General features: G+C 40.6%; 2 protein-coding genes across 7 annotated transcripts in view; one reads left to right on the top strand and one right to left on the bottom strand.

Moving 5' to 3' along the window:
* Window positions 1–21216, bottom strand: part of LOC131104049 (ankyrin repeat and SAM domain-containing protein 1A) — a 52517-nt gene extending 31301 nt beyond the window's left edge. Inside the window, exons 1-4 of one of the 6 annotated variants that reach the window (XM_058050769.1) lie at window positions 19442–21213; window positions 1499–1579; window positions 1199–1355; window positions 534–596 (exon numbers count right to left, since the gene is read on the bottom strand). In XM_058050769.1, coding sequence (XP_057906752.1) covers window positions 534–596; window positions 1199–1355; window positions 1499–1579; window positions 19442–19620 — 480 coding nt within the window. In that variant the 5' untranslated portion in view covers window positions 19621–21213. Of the gene's footprint in view, window positions 1–533; window positions 597–1198; window positions 1356–1498; window positions 1580–19441 lie in introns of all 6 variants that reach the window. The other 5 variants (XM_058050767.1, XM_058050768.1, XM_058050771.1 and 2 more) reach the window with 5 other exon arrangements.
* taf11 (TAF11 RNA polymerase II, TATA box binding protein (TBP)-associated factor) lies at window positions 20567–22163 on the top strand. Its single transcript, XM_058050779.1, has 6 exons — window positions 20567–20819; window positions 20975–21185; window positions 21280–21407; window positions 21486–21573; window positions 21650–21746; window positions 21825–22163. The coding sequence occupies exons 2-6, from the start codon at window positions 21006–21008 to the stop codon at window positions 21953–21955; spliced, it is 624 nt and encodes a 207-aa protein (XP_057906762.1). The 5' UTR covers window positions 20567–20819; window positions 20975–21005; the 3' UTR covers window positions 21956–22163.
* The last annotated feature ends 621 nt before the right edge of the window (window positions 22164–22784 follow it).

Below are 22784 nucleotides of genomic sequence, written 5' to 3' on the forward strand. Positions count from 1 at the left end.
CCTATCCCAGCTGTCTTTGGGCGAGAGGCGGGATACACCCTGGACTGGTCGCCAGCCAATCACAGGGTACATATAGACAAACAACCATTTGAATGCAGAGATAATACAGTATATTTATATTATATACAGTATCTTAGTACATGAGCGAGCCCCAAAGTCATAAAATGTCATTCTTTATCTGTAAGACATGATTGGCCATCCTTTGCTGCCTAATTGGACCAAAGTAACAGCTATAATATCTTGACATATGGCCATTATTGTAGCAAGTTTTTACTTTCATAGTAGTTAATAATAACATTGATGGAAATCTCCATACTTGTGTACAGTGTTGAACAGACATTGCTGCACAATAAAATAATTATGATTATGCTTTTTTTTTAATGTTTTACGTATTATAACTAGTTAGTAGTGCACATCAATGCAGACAACATTTGGTATTGTTAGAAAAAAAAAAAAACACACAGCAAGCCGACACAGCAGCAAAGCAAAGAAGCACCAAAAAAGGAAAGATTGTGGCAGCGTGGTGTACACACCTTGGCATTAATATAGGGGTCAAAGGGCCCACAGCGTTTGAACTCTTTATGGTCTACAGAGCTCTGGGAGGGAGGAAAAGAAGATAAGCTGATGGTTTTGTTTGAGACAAGCAATGAATACATGAATGATCATAAATATGACAACACAATAAGTGAGTTAAGGACCAATCAGATGTCATGGTTAGGTTGGGAGAAATGACCCAGAAAGAGATTTACCTTATGATCATTTTTTTTGTTAGAATGTTACTCAAAATATAAAAAAGCTCAGAATGGGTCATTTCTGCAGAACCAAAAAAAAAAAAAGGTTTGTCTGCGGCGCATGGTTTAATAAATATTGTTAACAAGGTTAGAGCAAACAAGCGCTTCTCACGAAAACAGGGCGTCAAAGCACATCCAAGTAGCACAGTATCAGGAACATTGTCAAAGAGTGAGTCATGATGCTGGGAGCTAAATGCAAACAAGTCACATTCTTATGGACATTCATTGCGTGCATCACCATGCAATGCTGAGGTAATATTTGACCGTTTGATCGCCGGCGTGACTTGCAGAAGAGCAATGTTTATAACTTAAAAAGATGTAGCTCCCGTTCCTTTTGGTCTTGAAAAAAAAAACCTCTTTCAATCACAAGACCAAACGTACTCAACAATGTAAATGCAAGGCCCCACCTGTTCGTTGAGTCTGGGGTGCGAAGATCCTTGATGGATGAGCAGCCTAACAATGCGCTCGTCTCCTTTCCACGCTGCAAGGTGCAGAGGGTAGCAGCCTTTGTTGTCGGCTATGTTGGTCAAGGCCTCGTTTCGGAGTAGCAATTCCACCACCTCACTGCCGGTTCGAGAAAGAAGCATATAAAGCATGCTAATAAATACACACAGCCTTTGCAAACTGTTAATCAATAGCATTATAGATTCTCATGGGGACATTTTGCGGTAATGTGGAGGGTAAATAGACATGGCATTGATTATTACCTGTGTCCATTTAAGGCAGCATGGTGTAGGGGAGTGTAGCCAGTGCTGTCCACACAATTCACATTGGGACCCCTCCAGATACTGTTCAAAACAGACATTATTATTAGTAATATATAACAAAAACACAGCAAACAATTAATAATTTTGTGATGATATAAAGGTTCTCTCTTTTAACATATTACCATATATATGTATTGTATGTGACAAAAAGAACCCCATTAATAATAGCATAGCAATTTTGAAAAAGGTAACATGTGGAATAAGGCTGCAACCACGGGTGTCCCAGTCCAATATTGAAATTGGATATTGGTCCATTCATTCATTCATTTTCTACTGCTTTTTCCTCACGAGGGTCGCTGTGGGTGCTGGAGCCTATCCCAGCTGTCTTTGGGCGAGAGGCGGGGTACACACTGGACTGGTCGCCAGCCAATCACAGGGCAGATATCGGTCCAATATCGGCAAAAATATTATATAATACAACGTACCCGGTCATTAGCATAATTAGCATTAGCATAATGCAAATGTGCAATATTTCCATCACTGCCTCTGTTACTACCTCAATCATATTTATTTATTTAACAACCCAATACAATACACTCATATGTGACTTTACTCATCTGTATACACCAGTCATTATTTGCACTATGACCCATTTACCATTGCACTAAAATTAATATATCTGCAATATGTCTGCTCCTGCATATGCTCCTGTGCAATACTATGTGTATATATCTTGTTAAATTGTCTTTTTTACTTTTTACTAAATCCTTTTTTTTTTTTAAACTTGACTACTGCACTGAAAGTAGAAGCTCTCCAATCTCGTTGTACATCTTGTATAATGACAATAAAGGCCATTCCATTCCATTCCTATGTTGGTCTGCATCTAAGATCACTGATGCTGGTACTCTGATACAAGCAGTCCATTTCAGAATCCACAGCGGCACTTCTATCCAGCATGTCCACATAATCACAGCAAAGCGTTGCTAGCGTGTTTAGAAAAAAGCAGGAGCTATGTCAGCCGTATGGCTTTGTTCCGAAGAAGACGCTGCAGCTGACTGCAAGACTTGTCAGGCACTTGTCAGGTTTACTAGCTTCATTGTGTGTCGGGCCTTGCTACATTGTACCTATTGACGATAAAACTATATACCATGGGTCAGTTTTTCTCGATATTTGATCGATAACGATATCGCACAGTATGCGACGCTGCGATATTGGAAGTGGATCAGAAGTGGAAAAAATAAAATATCGGGACACCCCTGGCTGAAATTAACAATATTTTTTCCTAGTTGATTAATCTGTAGTAGTTTTGATTAGTCGATTAATCTGTTAAACGGACCAAATCAAAATGGACCAAACACAGGCAGTGTTTTAATTAAAACATTATTAATTAATTAGTTAAACACAGTGATATTAATCAGTCCTTGGTGGACACATTGTCTTACACGATTTGTCAAAGTTAAATATTGCATATCAATGGACTCCACAGGCTGCCAAGACACTCATGTGGGGAGTAGAGAGGTGCATCCATAAGCATCACCACGTTGCTGTGGCTAAAAATAACTGATCAAATCTAGTTTACAGTAATTTTGTTATTTCCAGCTATCTTTCAAGCACAGAAGGCCTTTGTTCTGCAGCGTAAGTACCTACAGACAAGGCAATGAGCGATAAAACCACCAAAGGGGTAAAAGTGAACCCAACGCAAATGCGACTCTCTTCCACTTCAGAATCTCCACCGCGGCTGGCAACTAACGGCGGTTGGGCTCTTTTAATTTGTAAAGAGCTCTGCTCACTTTACAAGAGGGAGATGATGGACAAGCGGGAAGAGAAACCGTGTGAGGGGTTTAAGAAGCCAAGGATGTTGGGTGTGGCGTAAGTGTACGCGCAGGGATGCAGAGCACTCTGAAAGACCTTAACAAAGTTAAATAAATCATATGACTAGGAAATCCCAGCACAAGTGAACCAAATATAACACCCGTCCTTTAAAACAGAGAAAAAAATATATAGCACAGCATTAGAATCACAACAAAAATCAATATAAAAAAATACATACATAATAGACCACTACTAGAATGTTGATTTAACACAAAAATTCACAATTAAAATGGCATTTGTACTGTATGTGCATAACTTTGCTGAAAACATATTCACCTACTTTTCTGTCACAGTAATAGCGCTGTTAAGCTCCCCAACCCTAAATGCATTCCCTCATAATACTTCCGAGCATGCAATTAGACAGTCAGACGTTATTAAATAAGACTCAAGTGCCTCTGTGGCCTGAAGAACAATGAGCTCGGGGCCCACGCAGATACAGTGTTTTTATTTCCTGCAAGCATGCCTTCTGTGTCTTATTTACTGCGTGACACAGCCACGAGGACGCAAGCATTAACAAGCAGCGTGTGCAAAGAGGAAGTGTTTAAATGTGAGGAAAAGCTGGCGATTGATAAGTGTCTGTTTGCAACGGGAAGATATGATAATGCCGCTGCACTTTTCTGGGTAGTTTTTCCCCATCATTCACAATAATTATGTGAAACATGAACACCCTTTTCTGTGCATTCTAGCGTGAGAAAGCGAGTTAATATAAGCCAGCTAAAAACGGATACCTTCATTCATTCATTCATTTTCTACCGCTTTTTCCTCACGAGGGTCGCGGGGGGTGCTGGAGCCTATCCCAGCTGTCTTCGGGCGAGAGGCGGGGTACACCCTGGACTGGTCGCCAGCCAATCACAGGGCACATATAGACAAACAACCATTCACACTCACATTCGTACCTATGGGCAATTTGAAGTCACCAATTAGCCTAGCATGTTTTTGGAATGTGGGAGAGCATGCAAACGGGGAGAACATGCAAACTCCACACAGAGATGGCCGAGGGTGGAATTGAACCCTGGTCTCCTAGCTGTGAGGTCTGCACGCTAACCACTAGACCGCCGTGCCGCCACAACGGATACCTATTTTGACTATTTTCACGAAAGCCCTTATAAAAAAAAACTTTAAAAAAAACAGTGTTTCATGAACATATCTGACTTGTATATTAACAAAACCACAACAATATTGTTATTGTAGCAGATAACATGAAAAACGATAATTACCTCGCTCGTCTCAGCGTTATTCACAGATGGAAGCGTGGATACCGAGGTCTCAATTTCGCTACAAAGACTCAAAAAAATGCTTGTTTGCCGTCTGAATGTTTTTACCTGAGGACTGGAGCACACATCTTGTGCTGGAACACCATAAATCATCAAAATACAGCAAGATACTGCAGCTATTATTAGTTATTAGTGTACATGTTGCATGTATATCAAACGATGCAACGTTGTTAGAGTTGTTTAATGTTTTTTTCATAGTCTAACAGGTGTGTCCCAATGACGTGCATTGTTAGCTTGCTGATTTTAACTAATTTTCTCGTGTTCTAATGCACAGAAAAGGGAAAGAAATTGTGAATGAAAAAAAAAAAACATGGTTCCCCTTTAAGACAACATGCTTCTTCTCATTCCTCTAAGAACGAGGGATGACATTTTCAATTGCAGACATGCCTAACGCCACGTTTGTGTGGCCACTGAACACACATCATAAGCCCAAGTGGAGACAGAAACCGACTTTTGGTTTCCGTCCTAGATAAAAGACTTATGTAACAGCTTAGAGCAGGAAAAAAAAGCCCATAAACAAATTAAACATGAAGAGAGCAGCAACTAGGACATGAGAAGTTAACAAAATCAGGCAGAGGGGAGAAAAGCGGTGCAGGGCGGCCTGCCTTGGCACGAGGAACATAATTAGCACCGTTTTGACTTTATTGCGCTGATTATCGTACTAGTGAGCACTGCTAGTTTCTTTCCAGACACTGTAGTGTCATGCTGGTATTAAAAAGACGATATAGGAATTATATTACAAATGCTGCAGTACAGTATTTTGTGAACTAATAATAATAACAAAATAATTCAGAAGCTCATAAGCAGGGTTATCACAATCATTTTCAGTTCAAGGCCGAATCCTAAATTGGGACCAGCGTTTAGGAAATACCGTATACATCCCCAAAATACTGTGATATACTGTATGCTACGGTCCATATTGCCCAACCCTAGTATGCATTTACAGACGATGCAGACTCGAACATTCATTGACACTCCATCCTCTCAGCATTTTTGGCAGTGTGGCACGTGAGGCCAGGAACCAGCGTGGTGCTAGACAATCCACTCTCATCCTCTTACTACGGCTCACAACCAACCCAGCTGAGGGACGGGGCTTAAAGGGGAACTGTACTTTTTGGGGAATTTTTCCCATCATCCTTATGTGAAATTCATTCATTCATTCATTCATTTTCTACCGCTTTTTCCTCACGAGGGTCGCAGGGGGGCGCTGGAGTCTATCCCAGCTGTCTTTGGGCGAGAGGCGGGGTTCACCCTGGACTGGTCGCCAGCCAATCACAGGGCACATATAGACAAACAACCATTCACACTCACATTCATACCTATGGACAATTTGGAGTTGCTAATTAACCTAGCATGTTTTTGGAATGTGGGAAGAAACCGGAGTACCCGGAGAAAACCCACGCATGCACGGGGAGAACATGCAAACTCCACACAGAGATGGCAGAGGGTGGAATTGAACCCTGGTCTCCTAGCTGTGAGGTTTGCGCGCTAACCACTCGACCGCCATGCCGCCCCCTTATGTGGAATATGAACATATATTTCTTTCACTTTTCTGGGCATTATAACACGAGAAAATGAGTTAATATGAGCCAGCTAACAACACACGTCATAGGAAATACCTATTTTTATGTTTTTACCGGGACGAGTGGTTAGCGTGCAGGCCACACAACTAGGAGACCGGAGTTCGATTCCACTTTTGGGCATCTCTGTGTGGAGTTTGCATGTTCTCCTTGTGCATGCGTGGGTTTTCAACGGGTACTCCGGTTTCCTCCCACATTCCAAAAACATGCTAGGTGAATTAGCGACTCCAAATTGTCCATAGGTATGAATGTGAGTGTGAATGGTTGTTTGTCTATATGTGCCCTGTGATTGGCTGGCGACCAGTCCAGAATGTACCCCGTGTATCTCGCCCGAGGACAGCTGGGATAGGCTCTGGCACTCCTGCAACCCTCGTGAGGTTAAGTGGCAGAAAATGAATGAATGAATGTTGTTGCTGTATCTGCATTGTTAGCTTGCTCATAATAACTTGTTTTCTGGAGGTATAATGCACAGAAAAGTGAAATAATGTGTGTTCATGTTTCACATAAGGACTGTATGTAAACGATGAACAAAATTCCAGAAAATCCCCTTTAAGCCCATGGCTGGGTGGTGGGCAAAATAATTTGAATTGGGAGGGGGCACATTCATGGAGACTGACTAAAGAATTCCTCTTTGAAAGGGCTGTGCTAATCCTTAATTTCCCTGAGGGAATATCAGGAGGATAAAGTGGGAGTTTGAAAGAGAGGCTGTAATTTTGTAGTGTACAAATCTTGGTCTTTACAACAGCGCACCATTTTTCCTCATGCCCTTACCATTAATCTCCTGATAATTATGGACTTGCCCAGTAATGCAATGCTTTGCAGCAGTCTATAGGCTTGCATTATTTTCTTGTACAGTTGCTATAGGTGACACAAGATCTTGTGATTAAAAGGTGACAAGATTTCTGGAGGTTTTGAGATTGTGTAACTCCGGCTCATGTGAGTAAATGTCTTTGTGAGCAGAAGGAACGTTGGTATGGGGGAGTATTTCTCGACGGATGGCTCAATCGTGACGGATACAGACATGAAACAGTCCCCTTCCACCTAAACAAGCGTGAATTGAAGCTGGCGGGTTTTAGGTTAATTTAGCAGGCTAGTGATCACGTAATCTTGTGACGCCCCTAGTCGAAATATATTTATATACATATGATATGTAGTATTCTGGTCACTGCGTGGCAGTAATGACATTAGTGCATTAAGTCATCAAATCAGCCATGGCATGTCTGACATGATACAAGGGGAAAAACCTCTCCTCCCATTCTGTGTGGAAGCGGTAATTTTTTTTTTTTTGCTTAATAAATGTGAGGCTTTTGAGATTGCTAGAATTCAGCTGTGTCAAGTCCTTGTAGCATAAGCATTGCGCAAAGTGATATAAACATTAAATAATAGGACTGTGAAAGTGACTGTAGACATGCTATTTCATGTTTACAGGTATCCAATGTTAAAAAAAACACTTCCATTTATCAACATCGAATCGTGGAAAGGTCATACCCATACTGTCATACCCAACAGTAGTTAGGTATGGAAAAAAAATAAAAAAATCCATACTTATTGGAGGTGATGTTGCAAATTATTATTGCATGGAAATCAACATATTACGTTTCAAACAGCTAATCTAGCTGATAAGTGCGGCGTCTGCCTTTACCACATTTATATATTACAAATCAGTCAGTGTCACAGCTTGTTAAGAGTGAGACTGCCGCCCATTGCCAGGGATTAGTCTGGCCCAGAGCAGTAAGCCCAGCAGTAACTAATGCATGTCAGCCACTTTCAGAGAACCTGGGCTCAGTCATGTATCCTGCCAAATGGAGGTGTGTGAAGGTTTCTATAATGCATGCAGCCAAACAGAATCTCATCCCTGCAAGGACATTGAAATCCCTGCGTGGAACACCTGAACCTTGTTGATTTAAACACGCACATAAGGTGTCAGAAGATAGAAGAAGCAATAGAAATCTATGCATGCTGAAATGTTCCTCTGGAACAACCTTTTTAAGCTAGAAACATTATGACACAACAATCATGTTTGTCAGTGACGCACACGTCCTGAAACCACTCCACGAGATGAATTAGTGATCTCATGCACATGTGTCTGCCCCTTACTCGTAGGTCCGAGATTTTCTGGAAAGCTGCATGACCTCAGATTGCAAAACAATGTCCAATGTTACATGGCAGAGGAAGACACAGACTCACTTATTCTTCCCAATTAACATATTTGCTGTTCCCTTTTGGCTTTTAAGAGGTACCTAGATATAGACTATAGACTATAGACTATAATGTATTTGACAGTTTGACCTCAGTGCTAGGTGTATAACAGATGGTGTACGTAAATTGGGAGGTGACTTGGAAACTGTTTTTTTGCCACTTTAGATTTGTGAAAAATTATAAAAATTCATTAAGTTTGACAAGTATTTTATTCAATTAGCTACCTACCACCAGTAAATATTGTAATTACTGTTTGTGATAATCTAAGAAAGCAGAAATTAAAGACTAAAACATTGGAATTTTATTTCTAAAAAGAATTAAAACCATTAAAATGTATTAATTGTATTTTATTTGAAGAAAACAATTCTTATTTATTAGGGCGGTCAATATATTAAAAATATTTGATTGTGATTAATCACATTTTGTTCATAGTTAACTCAGAATTAATCGTATTTATAATAAGTAGGGGAAATCTGTTTATGATAAATGATTAGATGTGCAACTACAACGATACATCAAGTTTCATGTAAAGGGATATCAATTTCAGAATTATGGGCCATTATTTATTGTTATTATTATTATTATTATTATGGGCCGATCAGTCGGAGCACCCTTAGTGTGTGTGTATATATATAGCTCTAAAATCGCACTATGCAATGTCAATTTAAGAAATAAAACACTTGATTATCTTAAAAAATTAAACCTATTTTTAAATTTTTTTTCTTGTCAATTCATTATTGCTCTTTATCCAAGCAAAAATATGTTTACTAATTACTAAAACATTAATCAGCCCTACGCCAATTAGATTCCAAATTGGATGTAAATATTAAATAACTGGACAAAAACAAAGTTCCATATGTGCCGCTACAAAACATGAAAGGATGAGTGCAATGTTGTGTTATTGAAATGAAAACATTGGACAGAAGCTTGTTTGCGAGTTCAGTTGTGGCATGGACTCATCAAAGTCTCCAAAGGGTCCCATTAACACATCATATACAGTATTGCATTTCACAGCGCTTCTGTGTGGCAGCGGGAGGTGTGAATTAACTGTGGATGCCCACAGACTACAGAGAGAGTGGGGTCAAAAGACTTGCAGCAAAGCCAGAGGGATGGGCATGAAATGTTGGCAACAAGAAGAAGTGAGATGAATGTAGAACAGAAAAATGACCAAGTAAGAAATTGGATATTAAATCAGAACCCATATGGCAGCCAGTTGGCATCGGCCAAACAGTGAACACGTGACTCTATGTGCCAACATCAATGAAGTCGCAAAAATCAAACGCTCCATCATCCAAAGCAGCTTCCCCAATGTTATAACAACCGGTTGAACTTTTCCATGTCATAAATCATTCCTGTTATATTGCAAGAGTCCTTCAAAGTAAATCTGTTCAGCGAGTCCTGAGGCTAACTCACTGCAGAGAACTTTTATGTAATTTCTTTTATATGTCAAAAGCAATGTGCAAACCAAAGCTTCCTGTGTGAGGAACGGGCCATAACTCTCTGTGTGAGTGTGGCACGTTTGAAGTGTGGATATATGGGTGGGTGTGCACCCAGCAGGTGGGCAGGAAAGGAAGACTGCTGAGAGAGGCAGAGTGGTAGAAGGGAGGAAGACGCCATCCACGTGGGCCACACAGACCAAATGTCTGAACCACTAATGGGCAGCTAGACGTCCACATCTCGGCGTTTCTTCCACATTAAGAAAGCAACCACAGTTCTCTGTGGTCTTATCTTTTTTCCTTTTTGTCCATTTGTTATTGTAAGGTTTTTAACTGAGAAGGGTGAAAAGGAGTTCATGTAAACAAGAACACATGATACATTACCACCACAACAGTTGACATTCAGTAGTAGGGCTGCACAAAAAAAAATACTAATATAAAACTCACAATCTCAATCACACTAAAATTGTGCATGAATGGATTGAACGAATGTACCCAATTACCTTTAAATGACAAATTTACCTCCCAAGTCTGTTTTCTTTTTTCTTTTTTTCTATCCCCTCCTGCTCCAGTGTGGAACGCTCAAAATTTGAAGGTGTATCTTACACTTTTCCCTGGCGGAGCTAATCTCTTTAGCATTTAAGGGCATTTAGATAAATCATACTATCTGCCCAATGGCTGGACAAGATAAAAAATAAAATAAAATAAATGACAAATTTAACTCCCCAGTCTGTTTTCTTTTTTCTTCTTTTCTATCCCCTCCTGCTCCGGTGTGGAACGCTCAAAATTTGCATAACAAAAAACATCAAATAAATCCAGATAATACTCCATATAACAAGGGAAGGTGTACCTTACACTTTTCCCTGGCAGAGCAAATCTCTTTCGCATTTAAGGGCATTTAGATCAATCATACTATCTGCCCAATGGCTGGACAAGACATAAAATAAAATAAATGACAAATTTAATTTAACTCCCCAGTCTGTTTTTTTTCTTCTTTTCTATCCCCTCCTGCTCTGGTGTGGAACGCTCAATATTTGCTTAACAAAAAACATCAAATAAATCCAGATAATACTCACATAACAAGGAAGGTGTACCTTACACTTTTCCCTAGCAGAGCAAATCTCGTTCATATTTAAGGGCATTTAGATCAATCATACTATCTGCCCAAAGGCTGGACAAGACAACAAATAAAATAAATGACAAATTTCACTCCCCAGTCTGTTTTCTTTTTTCTTCTTTTCTATCCCCTCCTGCTCCGGTGTGGTCGCTCAAAATTTGCATAACAAGACAAGACAAAAATAAAATAAATGACAAATTTACCCAACAACTATTCAACGTTTACCTACATTTTGTTTTGGCATGGAAGGCAACAAAGCACATGTCAGGACACAGTTGTTATCACTTTTTGGTCCTTCAAAATCAACACACATATGTTGAATCCATCACTGTTACAAGGCGCCTCGTCCTCTGACTACACAAACGTCACACGCGGAGCAGCGCATTCCAAACTCAGATGCTCCTGGAATGCTAACATTGCGATGTTATATTTCCCGGCTTTCCATCGCTGCCTCTGGCATTGAACCATATACTGTTTCTCTTGAGTTCAGAGGTCAGAACTGATGCAATGTGACTGCCATGCGTGCCGCTTGCCAGCTATAAACTCACCTCAGAATGAACAATGCGGTACGGTCCAGCAGCAAGTTGGCGTTTGCGTGTATTGTAACACTTACAGTAAAACACTATGAGGGTAAAGACTGTACATTAACATTTTGACAATTTTTTTATACAAAAAAAAGATCATCTATCCCCTACTAGCTTTGTTTACATCACACCATCCACCACAGGCTACTGGATCCCTGAGGTCTAGATCCCTTAGATCTACCAAGCTAAGAAGTAAGAAGCCAACAAAGTACCACTGCCCCACAGAAAAGGAGGAGAACTTTTTGTCATGTCATGTCAGGCTCTTCATTCATGGCTGACTTAATGCAAGTAATGCAAACATTACTGATGTCTACTACTGCTACTTTCAATATTTTCAGTATTAATAGGCCATAGTCAACCATGAAACAGTCATCATTTATGAATTCATTATTGAAAAAAACCCGAGTAGTGTGAGGGAGCAATATTTGAACCGTGATGTGGCGAGGGATGAATGTATATTTCAAGCATTAACGGCTTCTCCGAAGTGTGAGTGATGTTTTATTGATGTTGTATTATTATTATAGTTGGAATGACTATAATATGTTATGTTCATTTAGTAAATACAATCTGAACTCAACTGAGCTAAACAAATTAGCGATTATGGCTAACCTGAAGCGGTAGAAAATGAATGAATGAAGTAATATATTAAGTGTGGCGGCACAGTGTGCGAGTGGTTAGCGCGCAGACCTCACAGCTAGGAGACCAGGGTTCAATTCCACCCTCGGCCATCTCTGTGTGGAGTTTGCATGTTCTCCCCGTGCATGTGTGGGTTTTCTCCGGGTACTCCGGTTTCCTCCCACATTCCAAAAACATGCTAGGTTAATTGGCGACAGTCCAGAGTGTACCCCGTGTATCTCGCCCGAGGACAGCTGGGATAGGCTCCGGCACACCCGAAACCATTGTGAGGTTAAGCGGTAGAAAATGAATTAATGAATGTTGTTGCTGTATCTCCATTGTTAGCTAGGTCATAATAATCGTCGCCCGAAGACATCTGGGATAGGCTCCAGCACCCCTGCGACCCTCGTGAGGAAAAGCGGTAGAAAATGAATGAATGAATGAATGAATGAATGTTGTTGCTGTATCTCCATTGTTAGCTAGGTCATAATAATCGTCCCCCGAAGACATCTGGGATAGGCTCCAGCACCCCCGCGACCCTCGTGAGGAAAAGCGGTAGAAAATGAATGAATGAATGAATGAATGAATGAATGAATGAATGTTGTTGCTGTATCTCCATTGTTAGCTAGGTCATAATAATCGTCGCCCGAAGACATCTGGGATAGGCTCCAGCACCCCTGCGACCCTCGTGAGGAAAAGCGGTAGAAAATGAATGAATGAATGTTGTTGCTGTATCTCCATTGTTAGCTAGGTCATAATAATCGTCCCCCGAAGACATCTGGGATAGGCTCCAGCACCCCCGCGACCCTCGTGAGGAAAAGCGGTAGAAAATGAATGAATGAATGAATGAATGAATGTTGTTGCTGTATCTCCATTGTTAGCTAGGTCATAATAATAGTCGCCCGAAGACATCTGGGATAGGCTCCAGCACCCCCGCGACCCTCATGAGGAAAAGCGGTAGAAAATGAATGAATGAATGAATGAATGTTGTTGTTGTATCTCCATTGTTAGCTAGGTCATAATAATAGTCGCCCGAAGACATCTGGGATAGGCTCCAGCACCCCCGCGACCCTCGTGAGGAAAAGCGGTAGAAAAGGAATGAATGAATGAATGTTGTTGCTGTATCTCCATTGTTAGCTAGGTCATAATAATAGTCGCCCGAAGACATCTGGGATAGGCTCCAGCACCCCTGCGACCCTTGTGAGGAAAAGCGGTAGAAAAGGAATGAATTAATGAATGTTGTTGCTGTAACTCCATTGTTAGCTAGGTCATAATAATCGTCGCCCGAAGACATCTGGGATAGGCTCCAGCACCCCTGCGACCCTTGTGAGGAAAAGCGGTAGAAAAGGAATGAATTAATGAATGTTGTTGCTGTATCTCCATTGTTAGCTAGGTCATAATAATCGTCGCCCGAAGACATCTGAGATAGGCTCCAGCACCCCTGCGACCCTCGTGAGGAAAAGCGGTAGAAAATGAATGAATGAATGAATGTTGTTGCTGTATCTCCATTGTTAGCTAGGTCATAATAATCGTCGCCCGAAGACATCTGGGATAGGCTCCAGCACCCCCGCGACCCTCGTGAGGAAAAGCGGTAGAAAATGAATGAATGAATGAATGAATGAATGTTGTTGCTGTATCTCCATTGTTAGCTAGGTCATAATAATAGTCGCCCGAAGACATCTGGGATAGGCTCCAGCACCCCCGCAAACCTCATGAGGAAAAGCAGTAGAAAATGAAGGAATGACTGTTATTGCTGTATCTCCATTGTTAGCTAGGTCATAATAATCGTCGCCCGAAGACATCTGGGATAGGCTCCAGCATCCCCCGCGACCCTCATGAGGAAAAAGCAGTAGAAAATGAATGAATGAATATACTAAGTGTCCACAATTAAGAACCTCATAAGCACATTATTATTATTAGGACTCATCCGGGGGGGAAGGAATCCAGAAAAAAACAATTAGACACCCCCAACCCCTCACCCTCCACCCCCGCACCACATTTAAGATTGTAGATTGAGTGCAGCCCTGTGGGAAACAGGCAAAATGTACTGGATATAATGGAATGGAAATCTCTGGAGCTAAGCTCAGCCCTCTTAAAATGCAAACCAAAACATCATAGTTATTATGAAAAGTGAGTCCTTTTAGACAAACTGTATAGAGACTTTCTACAGCCAATCCTATCCCAAAATGTGGCAGACTTCTATTCGCTGATAGGGAGTCTAAATGAGGCGGGTGCTCTAAATAGGTGGTCTAGTTCCAGCCAGATGACAGCTCAATTTTCATTGTAAAACCGAACAAGGCGAGAAAAGCCCCCCCGAATGGTCTTATATGAATATGAAAAGCCTTTCCTGCTAGGCTTTTGTCAGCTGGACAAAAGACGTGGCTGTGAAGATGGGAGACGAACCCTCATCCGGCTAAGCTCTTGAAACGTGCGTCTAGTTCTCTCATGATTCCTCCGTTAGTTTCCCTCCTAAAGGGACAGAACATTTTTTTGCTCTAGCAGGGACTTCATCTTCGCCTCCTCTTCTGCAGCTGCTGCCTGCCTATTGTACGCTAGGTATGGTTATCAGTCAACCAGATGGTCTTCAATAATAAGGCTGCACCCTTATGGAAAAAAATATATATAATGCAGTATATTGGCAAATATAATGCAATGTATTGGGAAATATATTTCCATATATGGGATCTTATGTTTATATTTTCCAATATATTGCAATATATGCATAGATCATATATGTGTATATATTGATACATATAAAAAATATCTTGCGATCAAGACCAAAAAGGAAAAAAATTGCATATAATTTGGGATATATAAACTCATATATTTGGATTTAATATATTTCAATATATTGAAAGCGGCAATCATTTGTATATTCTGCAATATATTGCCATATATTACATGAATATATAATATATTGTATAATATATGTACGAAAATATATTATTCCATGTATTTATAATATATAATGTATTGGAAAATATAATGGAAAAATAATATATTATAATATAATACAATATATTTAAAGTAATATATTGATAAATATATTTTCTTTTCGTAAGGGCAGTTGATTAGGTCCCGTGTAGTCTGCTATCAAAAAGCTGAGTGTGTTCATGAAAATGTACATCTAGAATTAATATTAAAACCTAGTTTTTATGTCCCGATCCAATATTCAGGATCGGGATCGGCTGTTGAATCGCTGTATTTTGAAGATCATAGTGTTCGTAACAAAGGGCTACACGCTAACATGCTAGGTGTGATAATGCGCGTGTTGCCACCCGACTTCCGTGACCCGCATGAAGAAGAAAACGCACCACCACCACCCCGCATACATGTCACGGTGCACCATGTATATACACCATAGTATATTAGCAATATTTTACAGCGGTAGTTCCCCCTCACTGTGCCTGGACTGCTGTTTCATAGTGCGGTGATTATTGCGTTGCTGCATTATTTTTAATGCCTTGACGAGCTATTTTCAGAACCATATTCAATTCCACAAATTAATGTTTGCAACAGAGCTTATTTTTTATATACATGCTGGATCAGATCGGCAAGACAACAAAAACAAATCGGAAGACAAAAAATATGGATTGGAACATCCCTAAAAAACAATTCATGGATTATTGATTGTTAATTTTAATCAATTGGTCCTACCAATTTGAAGCAATGGACTCAACGGAAGCAACCTGAACTCATCGTGCAAGGTGTGACTGGGATATTCAGGGTTTCCGCTATATGTACTGTGACTTTACTTCAAAACAATGTTGAGTAATACATTGTATAATACATTGTATAATACATACATGTATGTACATGCTATACTTATTATTATTATTAATGTTCACCACAGCAAATAAATCTCCATCCAACCATGTCTTCTGCATCTGTCTCGCTCACACCAACTACCCTCATGGCCTCCTTCACTACATCCATAAACCTCCTCTTTAGTTCTAACATGTAATGTCCCTCTGATGTACTTGTTCCTTGTTCCTGATCCTATCCATCCTGGTCACTCCCAATGAGAACTTCAGCATCCTCATCTCTGCTACCTCCATAACTAAATACAATAATAATAGATAAATAGATAGATCATTCATTTATTCATTTTCTTCCGCTTCTCCTCACAAGGGTCGCTGAGGGTGCTGGAGCCTATCCCAGCTATAATAGATAACTCATAAAATAAAATAAAAACTAAAATAATTATTTTTTTTTAAGTGAATTAATAAATGACTTTTAAATATATACACTGGTATTATGATATAACCATTTACTTATTATGATAAGATTCATATTTTGGAAAGACATTATCTGTGCAGATTTATGGCCTTATATAGACCTTGCAACGTAAAGGAGTCCACGCCAAGCTTGTTTTGGTTTTAATGGAACAAATGTTCAGGGCGTCAGAGGCATTAAACACACCGGGGTCGCCCTCCGTCCCATGGCAACCACCGGGGATGAGGCCTCCTGGGAAAGTTGACATTCCGCAGAGCCGAGCTACACAACTGCCTGCTTCTAACAACATTGCAGGTCTTGACATGCACCCCATTCCAACGTGAGAATGCCGAAAGATAGTGAAAATGCGTTTCAGACACTGTTTGACAATAAGAATAAAGCCAGTTACTGTATGGTGTTGCTATTTAGAGCCAAATAACGTTAATGTGTAGACAATCTCTTAAATGACATGAGCTGATGTCACTTATCTGATAACAATAAAGTAGAGTGCAGCAGGAATGTAAATAAAGCAAATCTTACTACATAAACTGAGTGAAAGGTCACAGGCCTGAAACATAAAAAACACTCACTATGATGCATTTGATTATTGGAAATGCTAATGAAATCAAGTAACATGCAAAACAAGCCAAGCGATAACGTTGAAATAAACACAACATGAATTTAAATCTATACCTCCCATTCAGAGAAAAACTCATTTCACTGAGTTGTCATGAATTATTTACATTCTCACACAATGGTCGGCCGACACGCTTCAACAGAAAAGGGCGGGATCATCCTCAAGTACAACTTCTCTAAATTGGATTTCTGATTTAGAAGATTTTAATGTAATTACCTTGAGTACACCGCGCAGTCAGCATGTCCGTTCAAGTTTTACAGTAACTTTATGATGCAGCGCCATGTTTTCTTTGACTGATGTTCATGCACTTACGGTCAGAATCTGATTGACATGTATAGCAAGTCGACTGAAGAGGACAAATTTGGAATGACATAATGTTAAAAAACAAAAACAGAACTGGAGATTGTGGCCCACCGCCAATAGCGATATCAATATCATGATGCATTTGAGGCAGTCTCCCGAGCGTTTTAATAAGACAGGCCTTCTGGCAGTCAAACAGACTGCAGATGACATGTACAGACTTGACAGGTTCTATCATATTGACTGAAGTCTGTATAAAAACATTTATCAACTACACATCGTTCGAGTCCATGAATAAGGGCGTGTTCTTAAATTGTAGTCCGGCATTATGGTCAGAAACAATATTTTTATTAAAAAGGTATTAACAAGTGAGGCGAAACGTCTTCTAAGACGACCCGAAAAGTCTTGTTGTGATTGATTCAAGGCCTTGACAATACAATGACCTACTTTTGTTGTACTTTCTCAGTATTTGGTTATAGGAGTATAAGTATTTTCCGACATAACACGGGCCTATTCATATGATATTCATATTCCGGGGGTGCCGGAGCCTATCCCAGCTGTCTTCGGGAGAGAGGCGGGGTACACCCTGGACTGGTCGCCAGCCAATCACAGGGCACATATAGACAAACAACCATTCACACTCACATTCATACCTATTATAAGTATTTGCTGACATAACACAGGCATATTCATATGATACGTTGTTGTCAGCTAATAATAGCGATTAGACAAAGTTTAGCTACTAATCATTGAATATGGTGACATCAGATACAGTGTTTTAGTCTGCCTCAACCAGGACTAGAGTCCAACAGGAAGTGGTTCCAGACTCATCTTTCAGGCGGGTTTGGTTCTACATCGCTTAAATATTTAACAAAATTAACCGTAACTGACTCTAGTCTGGTTCGATTCCACCCTGTGTGTGGAGTTTGCATGTTCTCCCCCGTGCATGCGTGGGTTTTCTCCGGGTACTCCGGTTTCCTCCCACAATCCAAAAACATGCTAGGCTAATTGGCGACTCCAAATTATTCATAGGTATGAATGTGAGTGTGAATGGTTGTTTGTCTATATGTACCCTGTGATTGGCTGGCGACCAGTCCAAGGGTGTACCCCGCCTCTCGCCCGAAGACAGCTGGGATAGGCTCCAGCACCCCCGACCCTCGTGAGGAAAAAGCGGTAGAAAATGAATGAATGAATGATTCTAGTCTGGGGCGGCACGGCGGTCGAGTGGTTAGCGCGCAGACCTCACAGCGAGGAGACCAGGGTTCAATTCCACCCTCGGCCATCTCTGTGTGGAGTTTGCATGTTCTCCCCCGTGCATGCGTGGGTTTTCTCCGGGTACTCCGGTTTCCTCCCACATTCCAAAAACATGCTAGGCTAATTGGTGACTCCAAATATGAATGTGAGTGTAAATGGTTGTTTGTCTATATGTGCCCTGTGATTGGCTGGCGACGAGTCCAAGGGTGTACCCCGCCTCTCGCCCGAAAACAGCTGGTATAGGCTCCAGTACCCTCCGCGACCCTCGTGAGCAAAAAAAAGCGGTAGAAAACGAATGAATGAATGATTCTAGTCTGTTTTAACCTGACCAAAAAAAACGAGTGTGAACGCACCGGAAACCATCCTATGTGCACACCTCATCTCAAATGTTGTACTTCAACAAGCACTTCCCCTTCGTCTGACCTCTGTCAGGAAGCTACCAAAAATATACAAGCTTTCCTCACACATTTCACTGATCTTGCATGAAAGTTTGATTGCTTTGCTGTTTTTTTTTAATCCTTGTGAGAATGCAACCATTCCATAATGCATCAGTGCTAGTCAGTTATAAAAAAGCATGCTATTTGTTGTATTGTTTGTGCAGTTTAGCTGCAAGATAGTATGCCAGTGGTTTGTGCACATTACAGTACAAGTGGGCTGGAAGCTAACAAAGAAGCATGCTCCTACGCTCACTGGTTGGATTTGACTGGATGTTTGGTTTCTAAAAAGGTATACATTGCCGTTGACAGTCATGATTAATCAACACAATTCAACGGAGAAACACTGCTACATTGACAGGGAATATTCGGTTTAACAGCGTCCTCCTCCTCCTCCTCACCACCACCACCACCACCGGAGCTTACCTGAGCAGACTCGAGAGCGGATGCGATGAGGCAGCGTGGCCGCCGCTGTTACCACTTCCACCGGTTCCGTACGAGCCGCCCCCGATGCCAGCCGACTGTCGTTTCCCGGATAAAAGCTTCTCCACCGCCGCCAGGTTTCCCGTACGCGCCGCTTCGAGGAGCTCCTGCTCCTTCCCCATTGCGGATACGTTAAGAAAACGAAGAAGGACGGGGGGGTTGACTGTGAAATTCCTGCTAGGCACCCCCTTTTCTATCTCAACTTGGTATTCCTCAGTGTTGTTAATATGGCGTGGAAACAGAAAAAAACGCTTCCCCACGCTGTTCTATCCGTTCGCCAGCCAGCTCCACGGCGTCGCTAGAGCGCGCCTGAAAAGGGGAAAAGTTTCGTTGAGGCGCACACGGCACCGCCACCATGGAGTAAACTTCCTCTTGGCCAGTCCCCTGAGCGGCGTCCGTCACTTCCTCGAAACTGCTCCCTCTTTTTGCATCCCTCGTAGACACACACAAGACCCCCCTAAAAGCTCACCGTGAGCTGCTCCTTCCTCCCGGAGCTGCTAGAAGGGCTCTTCCGCACCATGAAGTGCTTCTTGCTCCCTCCCGGTGCTGCTCTCGATGGGCTCGAGCAAGATGGTTCCACTTCTTACTTACAAGTGGACACTATCGTGTAGCTGTATCATTGTATTACAAATATTTGTTTTTTTTTCTAAAAAAAACTACAAAACTACAATTTGTGTAAATGTTACGCTATAAGCTGTTCCCCAAATGGGTGTGAACAGAAACATTTCACAATAGCACATCAGGTGACGTTGAATAGTTAGGAGGTAACAAGCAGTAGTGTTGAGAAATATATATATATTTAAATCGGATGTAAATTATTTTTTACCTTACAACATTAGTTTGATTTGAGTTGTACTCCATTTGCAATTCTGTCGGTTTTACTTATTTACTATAAAATATGATTTAACTTTTAAGTTGTTTTCAACACGTGTACGATGTATTCCAAATATAACATTGTATTCACGTCTCCCTTTTTAATCGTGTATTAATATCATGTTATTAGAATCATTTTATTTCAATAAAGGCTTTTTTTTTAATGAATACTGCTGTTTTCATTTTCGTTGTAAATAAAGTTTGAACAAAAAACGAACCGGAAATGAGATTGAACAGCGTCGAAGCTAGTTGCTCTTTCTGTAATTCTTACTCTGAAAGTTAAACGTTTGTTAAATTATTTTACACAGTTTGTTAGCACATGAGCGACACATTTGTAATTTATTGTGTAGTGCTAGCTTTCTCACGAAATCGTTACCTCATACCAAACGACCGTTAGCATTAGCTTCCCTGCATCGTTAGCTTAACTGCTGTGTTGTTGACATCTGAAGTAAGTACCCTTCTAAATATGAACTAAGTATTAACAATTATCTTTGTTTGCTGTAATGTTGGCAGTATCGGTAATCGGCATAGATTAGTGTGTAGCAATAATCAACGCTTCATTAGATAATATTCATGATAGTAACAAAGCAATGTGTGTTGTAGAATCCGAAACTGCCATCGGGAAAGAGTCATAATGGCAGATCCAGCACGGATCAAAACTGAGGTCACACCTGAGAGAGGTTCTGCCGGCCAAAACGATCAGCCTGCAGATAATGTGCCTGAGGACGCAAGGGTCCTTGCTCCGGATAAAACTGTAGACGAACCGAAGGAGTCGTCGTCTTCTCAAGACCAGCACAAACAGGACGTTAAGTCTGTATGTAGAGCAGTCTTATGATACAAGCCTCAATTCAAATGGGAAAGATCATTTATGATAATATATTTTATTTGATGTGAGTTGTCCTCTGAAGGAAGCGGTGGCGGAGGATGAGGAAGAAGGAACTTCAGGTCAGCCTGCATCAAAAAGACTGAAGGTGGAGCCAGAAAAGAAAAAGGAGAAGCGGCACAAGGTCGATGAGGATGAAATACAGAAGATGCAGTAAGACATTTTCAACCAAACAGCATAGAGAATAACATGTCCGTTGTTGTGTAAGAAACCACTTTCTTGCATTTTTAGGGTTTTGGTGTCATCCTTTTCTGAAGACCAGCTGAATCGCTATGAAATGTACAGACGTTCTGCCTTCCCTAAGGCTGCCATTAAAAGGGTATGAGTTTTAGAGCTGTACCTGAATGTAAAGGTTATTTAAAAAAAAAAATCACCTTGTGACTTTTTTTGTCCAGTTGATCCAGTCTATAACAGGGTCGTCAGTGTCCCAGAATGTGGTGATTGCAATGTCCGGTATCTCCAAAGTTTTTGCTGGGGAAATAGTCGAGGAAGGTAAGACACCGAAGTAGACTTTTGTTTTAAATAGATAAGTGTTAGTAATGAGTTTGGGTTTTTTTTTTTTTTTTACAGCATTGGATGTTTGTGAGAACTGGGGAGATACGCCACCACTTCAGCCCAAACACATGAGGGAGGCTGTGAGGAGGTTGAAGAGTCGCCATCAGATTCCCAACACCAAGTACAAGAACATTTTGTTTCACTGAGGAGTGCAGCTGAGGATAAATCACTACACGATAAAGAGGTTTTTAATTACCTGGTGACCAGGATCTGAAACTTTACTCTGCAAATAAGTGACTTTGAAAACGTTTCAAGCAAGACCTGCAAATGTAAATACTTGAGCAACATTCAGTTAAATTGTGAAGTCGTACTGATGTATTATGGATGTAAATACACTTTATACTTGGAAACAGGGCTGGCCTTACCCAATTTGTCGGCCTATTCAAGATTTTATTTGGTGCCCCATACATGCTTACAAAAGAAATTGTAAGCATCTATTAATAAATCGAAATAAAAAAAGATCAATACAAATCAATTTAAATAACCCCCAGTTTTCCCGCAGTAACTCTAAACTATTTTTACAATACACATTAACTAAATACACAAACTAAAAAAATACAAAAGTTATGTACAAAAATAACACGAAGATATTTGTAGAAATATTAATTGGACATTGCTTTACATTTGAATCAGTGTGAGCTTTTCCATATAAAGATTATTAATGTATTGCACGTTCTTTTATTGGAATCCCCTTGGAGGTCACGACCTTGGCCTATATTGTCTAATGGGCCAGCCAGCTTTTCCTGGAAAGCCATGTATATTTATACAGTATTATTATACAGTATTAGGACTTGAGGTGAAGGCAATAAATGAACATAGAAGCATAGTTTACATGTTTAGTATTAGGCAAGTATTCATTTATTCTCTTAAAACACGTCCTTGTGGTTCATGGAACCAATTTCATATTAGTCCTAAGTGATTAAGACATACATTAAACAAGTTGACAAATACTGTCCACAGGGTTCAAAACTTGCA

This window comes from Doryrhamphus excisus, chromosome 16 (genome assembly GCF_030265055.1).
Source record: "Doryrhamphus excisus isolate RoL2022-K1 chromosome 16, RoL_Dexc_1.0, whole genome shotgun sequence".
In the NCBI taxonomy this organism is placed as follows: domain Eukaryota; kingdom Metazoa; phylum Chordata; class Actinopteri; order Syngnathiformes; family Syngnathidae; genus Doryrhamphus; species Doryrhamphus excisus.